The sequence below is a fragment of the Typopeltis vanoorti genome, chromosome 24 (genome assembly GCF_054136105.1).
Source record: "Typopeltis vanoorti isolate ZY-2024b chromosome 24, IOZ_Tvanoo_1.0, whole genome shotgun sequence".
In the NCBI taxonomy this organism is placed as follows: Eukaryota; Metazoa; Arthropoda; class Arachnida; order Uropygi; family Thelyphonidae; genus Typopeltis; species Typopeltis vanoorti.
In genome coordinates, this window is record NC_143572.1 from 24,525,338 (window position 1) to 24,539,052 (window position 13,715).

Consider the following 13,715-nt stretch of genomic DNA (forward strand, 5'->3'; position numbering starts at 1 on the left):
CTGCAGGAAATGAGGAATAATAAAGAAATAGTTATCACCAAAGCAGATATGGGAAATGCAACTGTAGTACTTAACCAAACGGACTACACAGGTAAGCTTAAAGCTCTTCTATTAGATCGGGCTACTTACCTCCCTATCGAATACAATCCCCAACTCACAAATCAGAAAACTTCACAGGCTCCTTAAGAAAGTCACTTCTTGGCCTGTAGAAGTTACCAACAGATTAAAGCTGTTTAACTCTATACTCCCCCCCCCCCTCCCATATTTATGGACTCCCAAAAATACATCAAGAAAATGTGCCATTACTTCCCATAGTGGATGGCATTGATTTCCCCCACATACAAATTAGCTAAACATTTGGCCAAAGTGCTCACACACTAAACTGGCAACACACCATCACGCATAAAAAACTCAGCCCACTTCAAAGCCAGCATAGAAAATCTTACACTCCAGCATACTGACATAATTGTCAGCTTTGATGTCTCCTCCTTATTCACAAATGTCCCACTCAAGGAAACTTTAGAGCTAATTCAAGCAAAATTTCCTCCCGATATCTCAGCCCTATTTCAGTTTACAATGAACTCAGGTTATTTCGTTTGGCAAGGAAAATTCTACAAACAAATAGAGGAGACAGTCATGGGTTCACCACTCTCCCCACCTTTGGCCAATTTCTTTATGGACACCTTTGAAGAAAAAGCCTTAGCCTCTGCTCCACAAAAACCAACCATATGGCTTCGCTATGTTGATGATGTGTTCGCTATTTGGCCACATGGCTCTGATACACTCCTCTCCTTCTTAACACACTTAAACAACCACCATCCCAGAATCAAGTTCACTCTGGAAAAAGAGGAAAACAACAGACTTCCTTTCCTAGACACAAGTCACCCGCCAGCCAGATGGAACCTTGGTTTTCTTAGTTTATAGAAAACCCACTCATACAGGCAGGTACATTCATCAACAATCTCACCCCCCCCACACACACAACAATATGGAGTGGTGAAAATGCTATACAACAGGGATAAAATTAATATGTTCAAATGACAGGACCCTAAACACTGAACTAAATCACATCCTCAACACTTTCTCAGCCAATGGCTACCCCCCTCCCTTGGGGGGGGGGGGGGGGGGTTGCCATTGGCTGAGAAAAATCCAAAAAATATTGAAACCAACAAACCACAACCCCCCCCCTTTCACAACAAGGATTACTCTAAATCCATCACCATTCCCTACATCCGAGGCACCTCGGAAAAAATTACCAAAATCTTAAAAAAACATGACTTGACCTCCTGTTACAGACCATACAGAAAATTGGCATCCCTTATCCGCTCCACTAAAGACCAACCACTTCCCCTAGACCTACCTGGTGTATACCAGGTCTCTTGCAGCTGTAAACTGTCTTACTTAGGCCAAACAGGCAGGACAGCGAATATCAGAATTTCAGAACACAAGGACTACATCCGGTTTCACAAGTAGAGCCACTCGGGTCTGGCAGACCACAATCTGGATACAGGCCACAGAATACGGTGGAAGAAAGCTACAATAATACACCGTAGCAAGTTCAAATTCGAAACACTATTCATGGAATCAGCCTCGGCCCTAAGAAACTCTCCAAACTTCAACAAATTTGGTTGCATGAGACTGCACCAAATTTGGGAGGCTTACATCAGCAGAACCATTACCTTCAGCCCAACGGCCAAGAACACCTACATAGCCCGCTAGGGGGCACCATCAGAACTTTTAGGAGAACAATAGCTTCCTCACTTCATTCTCAGTTACTGTGTTGTAGTGCCTATGTGCAAGTACCTTTTTTGTAAATTCTTTTTGAAGATGGCAACGTGACATTGCCGAAATATCAGAAATATTTATTAAAGTGTAATTTAATTTATATTCTTATATACGTTGTCAATTCCTTAAGTGATTTAGTAATGCATAACCAACGTATAAGCTTGTCTATGAGAATTAGTACTAATTTAGTTCCTTTTACTAAAGAAAACGTTTCGCCATTGCAGTATGAACAGGATGGTCAAAGTGTTTCAGGTGATGAAAGTGATTTAATTCCAGTCTCACACAAAAGAATGGGGCTACTGTGAGAAAGTGATGGCGGATAAAATTTAACTAATAAACCTAAGCACAGGTGTATTTGGACCTTTTCGAATTTCTGTTTTATTAGTGACACACTATTTTCTTTAAGAGATGTGTGTGTGTATATATATATATATATATTTTTTTTTTTTTTTTTTTGTTTGAAAATAACTTATTCTTCGTATTGGGTTTTCACATCTGGAACTATTATATTTTTTTTTTCATATGCGCTGTATTCTTTTTTACAGTTTTCATTTACACGAATTTTTCTGGAACCAATCTAACATGTAAATGGAGAATTGGGCGTATTTAGAAGAAAGTGGAGGAATGGTGGGCATCAGTTCAGTGTAGCATCATTCATGAAAATTGCAAAACAAGTGCTTGATACCAGGATGGCAAGGAAAAAAGCTGAGAGAAAGACCACAATCTAGATAGAATGATACAGCTAGTAGTACCTTAGAATTTGAGAATATAAAATATGACAATATTAGTGACCAGACAAAACAGATTAATTTGGAAGAAAACTGGTGAAAGGAAACTGTGATAATAAATAATACAAACTTTATTGTGTAGGACTTTCAGAGTATATCCTGTATACATCCTCCCACTTGAAGGTACATATCACGAAATGATGATGTTGACTCCGTTAACGCATTAATTGAGAAATAAAGGAAAAAGTTAACTCAAAGTTTTTTTGGGTTAATACTATATTACAGTGCATAAAAACTTTAGCTTGGGAACTAGATATTTACAGTATGTCTACCTTAGTTCTTTAGTAACAGATTTTCATCTTCTGAACTTACTAAATGGCATTATGAATATGAGTTTTTCAGCACTGTTCCTTTCTCCCATGGTATTTTTTTTTTTTTAAAATAAGGATCAGTTTAGCTTCCAAACTGTTAAAGCTAATATCATGCTGAGACCTAAAGCTTTATAATTAAAATTCTAAAAAAATCCAAATTATTTATCAATACTGGTAAAAAATGTTCAAGAAAAATTTAATTTCTTACAGTTTCCTATTTTCGGTTAAGCAAATAGTATAATAACCATTTTTACTTACTGATGTATGCTATCCACATAATCAATCAAAACCTACAAACAACACGATTCCATTCCACACACACACACACACCTGATTTATAATAGTCAGACAAAAGTTTCTTTTTTTAAATTTATACCACCCTAAAATGTAAATAATTTCATCAGAAAAATAGAATGTGGTATGTTAATCACAAATGTAAGGTCTCTGTATATACATTCACTTTTTTTTTTCTCTCCAATCTTTGGCATGATAAATTTAGAGGACTACTGCATTACCCATAAGTCATGAACATCTGCAGCTATATATATCTAGAACTAATTATGACGTAAAAGTTACAGGAAATAAACTGCATTGCTGAGCAGATGCTGGCACTTTGATCACAGTATCTGAAATGTCTGGAACACAATGTTAGGATTCATCATCATCAGGGTTGTCTGAGTCAATGAATTCAACATGAGTGAAGGGGAAATGTCCAACTTTTCCTTTTAACTCTCCTTCCCACTGGCCATTTATGTTCATCTTTGTAACTTTAATAATGTCTCCTACCTAAAATTAAATAAAGGAAAGCAAACCATTTATTTCAGTAGAATGATCAATTGAGGATACAATATAATAATATCTGAATACTCAAGGGTACATATCAGGAAATAGATAATGATTGATGATATAATAATATGTTTGCAGACTGAAGAATTTCACTTAACTGCATTCACAAACAACAGAATAAAACTTAGCAACCTCAGATCACAACTGATCTAAATTAAGATTACTGAGCAATCACACAGAATCATCAATTAAATAATTATTGTACACTAGAACAAATAGCATTCTTTTCTTTGGTAATGTACTGTGAATTTTTGCCACAGTTTAGTTTATTATGCTATATTTAATTAATTTAAGTAGAAAGATATAATTAGATGAGAAAATTAATACAATCCAAATAAAATACCTATTTTACTAATGGTAAATTACACAGTCACCTATCACTACCTCGTAGAAACCAAAGGAATGATTTGTTACAGTAGAAAATCATTTGCATGTAAACTTCCTTTACAATAAGTGATTAATGAGTAGACTTTCTGGAGTCTTACAACAAGCAAGTTCATTATAACAATTTTTTTTTTTTTTTTGCTGAAGTGAGTCAAACACATTTTATAAATTTTAGCTTTAATTATAGCATTCTTCTGTTCAGTGGAGTTTGACTGGAATTTCTATTTTTCTTTTAGATTTTTTTAATATATATATATATATATATATATATATATATATATATATATATATATATTTTCCTCTTTTAGCCTTTTTTTTTACTCAACTATAACATTAATATAAAATATGAGCAAGTTACTAAAACATAACCTTCCCTTAGTAAACCTGTGTGCTGTTCACTGCAAAGTATAGATTCTTTTCAACCCATTTCTATATGTAAACTCTCACTAACTTTTCCAATATCTTCACTACCAATCTAGAAATACTGATAGGTCAATAGTTAGATACATCAGTCTTTGCATCACCTGTAATTATGCAATGGGGTTATCATATATTCTTTCCACTCCTGTGGAATCTTCCCTTTACTGAGACCCAAATTATATAGCTAAGTTAAAAGCACAGCCAGCTCAGCTGAACACTCTTTTAGCATCTGTGCTGATATCCCATGATCTCCTATTGCCAAATTCCACTCAATTTATTCAATAGTTCTTGTGCCTCTTCCTCATATATGAGGTGTTTTAATTCAGTGCAGAAATAGCGTTGAGATCCATGTTGCATACACCAAGTTGATAAGAGCTTAGCAAAATATGCACTTCTTAGTTGAACAATCTCTTCTGGATCTGCCACCTGTAAAATGTCCACATTCATCCAAACCATTCTTTCAGATTCATTCCTTCTTTGATTTGCAGACTAATGACAGATTCTTTAGATTATCTTTGGCTTGCAGAGTCCGTTTCTTTCCACATACAGACTTAGCTTTTTGTACAATATCTGAAACTCCCCTGCACATAATAATAAAACTTTCATGTGATTTCACTTCAAGTATAAAAGTATCCATGTATGAGAAAATATACTCTTGGTACAGAGGGGTTTTTGTATTAAAAAAAAAAAAATACACACACACACACACACACACACACACAGGTAACCCTCATATAACGCGGACGTTAGGTTCCACAGAAATGCTGCATTATATAAATCGCGTTATGTGAGACTCAGATCACATCAAAAAAAGTAGGGTTATGTTCTGAAAAAGTTTTTTTTTTTAATTATATAAACAATGACATATCTAACAAAAAAAAAATTTCTATTTAATTCAGGTAATTCATGTAAGTTAAGAAAATATATAAACTATGAAACAAAATACATAGTATAAACTTATAAAAATACAAATTGTATGTAAACTTCATTGCCCATAATGTATAAATGTAGTAGGCAAAATAAAATAAAGTGCATAATTTAATCGTCATCACTGTTTCAAAACGAACATTTTGTAGATGTTCTTTATTTACGAGTGGCTGGACATTATCATTACTTGAAATCTCTTGGACATCATTTGTATAATTCTCATTGCATACTTTGGCTGGTTAATTATCAAGAAGTCGGTAATAAGACCTTGCTTACCACTATGCTGCAATTTTTTATTAAGTTCATAATATAGAGCTAAAGAAATATCCAATTGTCTAATGAATTTTCCGGAGTGCTCCATTGAGGGATCATTATCTGTAAAATAACTTTCTTGTCAAGTCCAATCCTTCTGCTAATTTCTTTAAACTGAATTCTTTAACAGATTCATCACAATCAGAATCTTCAGCAGAACTTTCCCTACCATTTGGTTCGACATCATCTATTAATTGTACCAGTTCCTCCTAATTTAAATCTATTTCCCCATCAATTAATTCACTAAGTTCGTTTTCGAAGATTATCACAAAAGCCCTCTATGTGGTCATTACTATAAAAATAAAATTTTTACATAAAAAAGCATTATATATTGTATGTAACTCCCCAGAAAATAAAGTGCTCAGCTTGAGATTAACACACTTATGATTTTTATTGTGCTTTCCTGGCAGAAAACGAAAACAACTTTCAACAATAAAGACTTTATATGGTAACCAATTGACAAACGTGTGCTAAAGGGTATTTCCCCTAATATAAATTCATTACTTATATATGCACGATGAAAAGATAAAATTTGATTTTTAAGTCATGCAGTTAAAAATATATGAAAAGATAAAGGGTTACTACAATTTGTAGACCATGTTTTTATCGAAAATGCGTTGTATAAGAATCGCATTGAACAAGGGTTACTACAATTTGTAGACCATGTTTTTATCGAAAATGCGTTGTATAAGAATCACATTGAACAAGGGTTACTACAATTTGTAGACCATGTTTTTATCGAAAACGCGTTGTATAAGAATCGCATTGAACAAGGGTTACTACAATTTGTAGACCGCATTATACGAGGGTTACCTGTATATATATATATATATATATATATATATATATATATATATATCTTTAATAAGCACATTTTGGTTGGAATCACACACATGAACAGCATCTATTGTTGCAGAGTCAAATAGACGATGCCATACATCGACTGGTAGGTAAAGACCTGGACTCAATTCTCATTTCTGATGTGAGAAACACTTCTCTGTAATAAACAAGCTTTTGTCAAATGAAAGTGAGTTAGATTTTCTCATATTGAGGTGAAAGGGATTTCCCCTCCCAAGTGAACTGGGATTTTTTTCATTCTATAAACAGGCAAACCAACCTGAGATCATGCAGTGAAACCAGTCAACACTGTGCATATAACAGACCTACATTTAAGTGGCTTGAATGCAAAGCAGCCTGAGATCATACATTGAAATCAGTCATCTGGCATATAACAGACCTACATTAAGTGTCCTGAATGTAATGTGTTGGTTAAAAATAATCTAAAGATTGGAAAACGATATATGGACCTCAGGAGAATGCTTAAATAGGACTGGTAATTAGGAGCTAATAACAGAAACACAAACTAGAAGTAAGAAAAATCTGAAACCTAAATAAAGGGATCACAATAAAGGAACTGGCAAATAAAAAGATAGCTAGGTAGCATATTTGACAACCGACCTGAATGATAGGTAATTCTCATAAACATACTCAAAAAGACTCTCTGCTACCATTGTTTTGCAGAAACAATTACTGACAGTGTGATTTCCAAACTCATCTCTTCTTTAATTATCTTTAATGTTTCATTAATAGTTTCATTTACCATTCTTAACAATGATAAATGCCTTTCAAAGTAAACATGGTGAGCATATCATAAATGTAAAACCCACAGAATAATATTCACTTCTACACTGAAGTAATGTGTGAATATACACAAAAGAAAATTGTGAAGATAGCATGAGCACACAAAAAGTGAAAGTCAAAACTATGCCCCCACATGCACTAAATGTTAGTTGAATTAAAATATATTCTAAATGGCTGGAGATTATTGTACTTGACAAACACTTGTAACACTTCAAGAGAAAGGCTGTTCCAGTTATAGTGCACAGGGTATTTGATAAAATACAATAGCATGCAATAAAAATAAGTTCCGTTCCCATGAGATAGGAGTTTCAGGATGCATAAATTTTATAACTAACTTACTTCCAATTTTAGAGCTGTTTTATCATAAGCATTAGGCACCCTTGCTTGTTTAACTCTTGCTAGAGCTGGTAACTTCCTCTGAAAAATGGAATAAAAGGATTTTGGAAAAAACTCAAAATGTTCTAATATATACAATTTTGCCATAAATACTGTTACAATTTCCACATAGGCCTGCGCTGCCCACTGAATTGCATGAATTCAGTTCCGTTAATGGCACTGTACGTAGCCAACATTCATATGTTTATCAGTAGAAAGAGAGTCTAGCTGTATGGAACATGCAATGGGGAGATGATGAAAACCATACAGCTGTAATAGCAATTCACAAGGTTAGAATGCAGCCACCTGTTATTTTCAACACACTAAAAACACTTGGGACAGTAGGATGTTTGTGTATCAAACTATTAAACCATTATAAGGATACAGAAGAAGTATCTGACCACCAAAGAACAGGTCAACCATGCTGCATTAGGATGCAGCAATTTGTGAGGGTTCTGAAGGCATGGTAGGATTTTTTTTTTCTCATAGGATTACTCTGCTGTAATCCTATGAGAATACTGAAAGTGATGGGGTCAAAAGTTTTGACCCCTTTCTCACAGAAATGAAATGCCAAAGTGTATCAAAACACATTGCTAGAACAAGTAATATAGTCCCTGAATAACACCTTGTTTCATGGTAGATAATGGCTCTTCCAACAGGACTGAAGTTCTGATCTGAATCTGTTGGACTTTCAGACAGACAATCAGATGGTGATAAAGTGGCAGCCTTATTTTGGATGTTGTGCATGCCACCATCAATATGTGGCTTCACAGACTTTGGGTGTGAATGAAAGCAAAAGGGGATCATTTTGAACATTGAGTTGAGTGCTGCTGATTATCAGCACATACATACTGATAATTCAAGTTGTAACAGTACTTATGGCTACACTAGGTATATTTCAATTATGCAGCACACAAAATTTAAAATAATCAGATATTGAAACAAATAACAAGACAAAGCCATACAGGAAAAATATCTAATATAAACTTTAAAATATACAAAATGGAAGACATGTTTTTTATATCTCTCCCATCCACAAGAGGAGTTGTAAACTTATAGTACATTAGTACTGTGAGTGGGCCATGGAGTTTTTATTTTTTTAAATTGTTTTATTTTATTAAATTAAATATTTTAACATAATCTGTTAACCCTATTCTAGAGACCAAACTTGAATCTTTTTTAAGCTACCACAGGCTTCTAATGAGTGGGACTTGATCTCAAGGTCAATGAAATTCATCTCTAATCTAAAGACATTCGTACATAATGCCCACAGTTTAATTCAAATCCACAGCTTATTGGTTGGAAAGTGGGTATACTACTCACTTGGCCAAACATGCCAGAACTTATTCATGAACAGTGTGTTAAGGCTTAATGGAGTGAAACAGGACTGAGAAAGAATTAAAAACTTTTTTTAATTCTTCCAGAATTTCATTTCAGTCATTGTGACATCATCAGGGAGTACAATAACAGACTTGTAACATACAAAGGCAACACAAAACTAAGTGAAACATGCAGACAAAAGACTAGAGTCTTAGCTAGGTGAGGCATAATCTCCGAGCACTTGTTGGCAGCCTAGGATGTAAACTGGGATCTCAAAGTATTAGTGTTTTCCACATTTTGGGAAGTTTATGCAACCATATTTATTTAAATTAGGCTGATTTCTCAGAGCAGCTGCAGATTCCATAAATAGTCAAGTCAATCCTGCTTTCCAGTGATGTGTGGTCTAAAAGGGCTCTGGCATTTTCAACGAGCATTCCCGCTGCAAAAGGATATTTTCCTAGTTGGAGGAAATGCCAACTAGACCTTCATCGGCCAGCAAAATCCCACCATCCTGCTTATTGGGAGCATAAAGTGGCAAATGCCTATAACCTGCTCAGTTACTGATAAGAAGTATCACAATATGATAAATAATTTAACAATTAGGTGCATGGTTCTAAATTTTTGGATTCATAGATAGAAGGTTGTATATCCTAATTTTTTTGTTAATGTGAATCTAACTACCATAAAAGGTTACATCTGTTGTACATTTAATACTGTATGTGTGATAGACAACAAATTGGATAGTGTCAAGGTGTTAGATAATCCAGTTTCCCCTGTTGTATAGAACAGGAGAACTGGATTATCTAATCCTTGACACTTTCATTTTTTTTCAAGCATTCAGACCTCCAATAAGTAGAGTAATGATCTCACACCAGGCAACTAAAATTGTCTACCACCTAAAGACTCACAAGCATCCATTCATAGTCAGATTTAAACCCCCTGCTTTTAACCTGTTGGTTAAAAACAGAGATACTATCTACTTAACTGACCAGACTGGCTAAAGTATTTATTTTCAAGTATTTTGGAGGAAGTTTAAGAATCAAGGGACTATGGGATAATCTCAAATGGGGAGGTAACCTTCAATGGACACATAGTGAAGATAATCCAGAGGATTGCTGGCAGTAGTGAGAGTGATGACCAGAAGAGCTAAGGGTGTTCCATCATACAGGATCCTGATCAGAATGCATTTTGACTACCATACACAAACCTGGTTGCTGGGATGTCAAGGTATTGAAAGTTTTTTCACTTGGTTATACTATAAATTAAAGATGCTAAGAAATTATAATCTTGGTTTAATCCTTTATCCAAGAATAAGCAAACAAAAATTTGCAGTTGAAATGACTTCACAACTGGGCTACTTGTATATAGAGTCTAATGATTTCACATCAATTGTCTTAGTATCCCATAATGCAATGCACATATCCTTGCGGACATATAAAATGCTATGCATTATGGTAAGGGTCACTACCCAGAGCAGTTTCAGCCTTTATTGAGTTCTAATCAGTGGGAGCTATATCCAGAAGTGATACCAAGGTTGAGGTAATGAAGAAGTCATATTTCCATATACAAGTAGTCAAAGGTGTCACACCTTATTACTAAAACACTCTGGATTAGATATAAATGTATGACAATTTTTTAACTTGGTAATGCTATAAATTAAAGATGCCAAGAAATTATATTCTTGGTTTAATCCTTTATCTAAGCATAGCATTATACATGATTGTAAGGATATATGCATCACATTATAGGATACTAAGGCAACTGATGTGAAGTCATCAGCCTCTATATAAGAGTGGCCCAATCATGAAGTTACTTCACATGCAAATTTTTTGTTTGCTTACACTTGGATAAAGGATTAAACCAAGAATATAATTTCATGGCATATTTAATTTATACTATTCATGTGAGAAAGGAAAGAATCTAATGTGTCTGCGCTAAAGGCAAAATAGACATCACCCACATATCTTAACCAGATAGGTTTGAGAGGGGGTCAAAAGCTCGTTTTTTAAAATATTCCATAAAAAATTGGTAAGGGGGACAAGAGAGGAAAACACATAAAGCCACCCTCTATCCATTTATAAATTTTATGCTTCCAAGAGAAATATCCAGAATGTATGGTAAAGGAAAACAGATCAGTAATATCAGGAGGAAAAACTTTCTTCATAAGTGATAAGGTGTTAATTTAAGGGAACAGTGGTGAACAATGAGGTGATATGAAAATTAACTAAAATATTTGTATTATTTAACATTAAATTCTTAATATAAGTTTTAAAATGAGCAGAGTTTGTATATAGGAAGTAGTATAACCAGTGAGAGGGGGGTATAAGAGCTTGCTAACTCTTTTGCTAATTTATAACATGGGGAATCTGTAGTATCTACTACATACAGGTCTTGGGTGTGTGTGGGGGGGGGTGTATTTTTGGTAATCCATATATATTTGGGGGGGCAAGAACTGAAGAGTTTGAGCTATTTTGTGATTTAGGAGACCAGGAAGAAATCATTTTGAGGCAGACGTTTCAATTTTTTCTGATCTGAGATTTGGTGGGATCATAATCTAAAGATCTGTAGGTTGAGCAGTCTCTGAAAATAATGTCCATTTTTCTATTGTATTAACTGGTAAGAATAACAGTAGCACTCCCTTTATCAACTCTGGTGATGGCTATACTACTATCTTTGCATAGTTTCTTGAGGGCACTGAGTTGGCAAGATGATAGATTTCTTTTAGGAAGCAAAGATCAAGAAAGAATGCTTGTGTGCATTACAAGTCTGATATTGTACTCCCTATTGATGTCTCAGTGACTGAGATGAAATATTGGAAGAAATAAATAATATTTTTAATCCTTACTTGGTGCTGTGCTGTTTCACTCCATTAAGCCTCTAACATGAGGATGTCAAGCTGTTATATTCCATTTGAAAAATTTCACAATTCATATTTAATAGTCAGCAGTTATTTAATACTTCAATTCCACAACTTAAGAATATTATTTTGTTTAGGTTTTACTAAATATCAAGAGTCAGTTAATATACTGAAATGTTAAGGGAACAGTGGTGAACAATGAGGTGATATGAAAATTAACTAAAATATTTGTATTATTTAACATTAAATTCTTAATAGAAGTTATAAAATGGGCAGAGTTTGTATATAGGAAGTAGTAAAATAAGTGAGAGGGGTATAAGAGCTTGCTAACTCTTTTGCTAATTTATAGCATGGGGAATCTGTAGTATGGATTTTGATGTAGTTTAATGCTAACACCCAAGTGAATGCACTTAGTGCTGTTAACTGGAATAACATTGTAGATGTATATCACAAAATGGTGTTTGTGATACACCAACCACGAAATGAACACTCCTATAAAGAACGGTATGACAATAAATATCAAGCAAATGGTTGGTTGCTTCAGTCACAGTAGATTCCTATACTGCTGTCGAGGCTGCTATAGAGAGTAAAGTGTACTAGAGTATTTACCTAGAACCATTTTCACTCTTTGTTTAATCTGCTTCTCATTATAAAAACAGGCTCCACTATACTCATATCCATTTTCAAATGTTTCCTCATGAAGTGTGCATATTAATCCAACATGATAAAAGGTATGTGACTGTTAATTTCTATCAAGAATTTCCTTCCAAATTGATCTAGTATTAGTAATCTGATGTAATAAGCTTTTCCCAAACCACTGTGACTTATGGATTCTTCCTTTATATAAAACTACTTTCAAGGATCTTCAATAAGAAAATAAGTTTAAAAAAATAAAATAAAAACTACCATTCCTATCCATGCAAATGAAACTTATGAAAACTGAAAGAAATGATAAAGTTTCAATGGGAAAAGACCTGATATATTATTTGGTCAAAGAAATGAAGTTAAAGCCTCGTGTTTAGTTCCCATTTAGTCTGCTACTGCATACTGATAAATGTCAGAAAATAACACTTCCATAAATATAGCACAGGAAATACTATTAGATTTCCAGTGCTCTATTTTAAAGTATTATTTTCAGAATATTCAGATCTTATGTATAACAATAAGTCTATGAAGTTATTAAGTGTTTTCAGGAGAATATCAACATAGCTCTGTTAGAATGTCTTCTTCTTTAAGAAGCAATTTCAATGCACTGTTCCTATCTGAACAAATGGATTTTGAATTCAGTAAGAATAAGGAATAAGAAAACATGATTTCTGTCAGATTAAGAGCTTTTATTATGTCCTTTAATAACATCGAGGACATTTTTTTTGGAAGTTATTCTTCAGCTGTATAAAAAAATTATTTAAGAGAGAATATCAATCATACATATGTACTAATAACAAACAGTAAATTCAATTGTATTAAAATTGCTTTTCATTATATATTTAGTTTAATCCTTTATCCAAGTGTAAGCAAACAAAGTTTGAGCCTAAAGTATCATCAGGACTGGAGCAACTCATGGCAAAGGTGGACTGACTTCACATCACTTGCCTTAGTATCCCATAATGTAAAGCACATCTTGCAGACATGTATAATGCTATGCATTAAGGGAAGAGTCGCTATCCAGACCAGTAGTGACCCATAAAAAAGGTAACAAAGAAGACATCAGTAACTACAGACCCATCTGTCTATTAGCACACACACATA

General features: G+C 34.0%; 1 protein-coding gene across 1 annotated transcript in view; it reads right to left on the reverse strand.

The window, feature by feature from the left end:
* Positions 1-3,068: 3,068 nt before the first annotated feature.
* The window catches only part of LOC150093026 (adapter molecule Crk-like), a 107,599-nt gene continuing 96,952 nt past the window's right edge, over positions 3,069-13,715 (reverse strand). Inside the window, exons 7-8 of the mRNA XM_090413820.1 lie at positions 7,754-7,831; positions 3,069-3,670 (exon numbers count right to left, since the gene is read on the reverse strand). Coding sequence (XP_090269946.1) covers positions 3,533-3,670; positions 7,754-7,831 — 216 coding nt within the window. The 3' untranslated portion in view covers positions 3,069-3,532. The remainder of the gene's footprint in view (positions 3,671-7,753; positions 7,832-13,715) is intronic.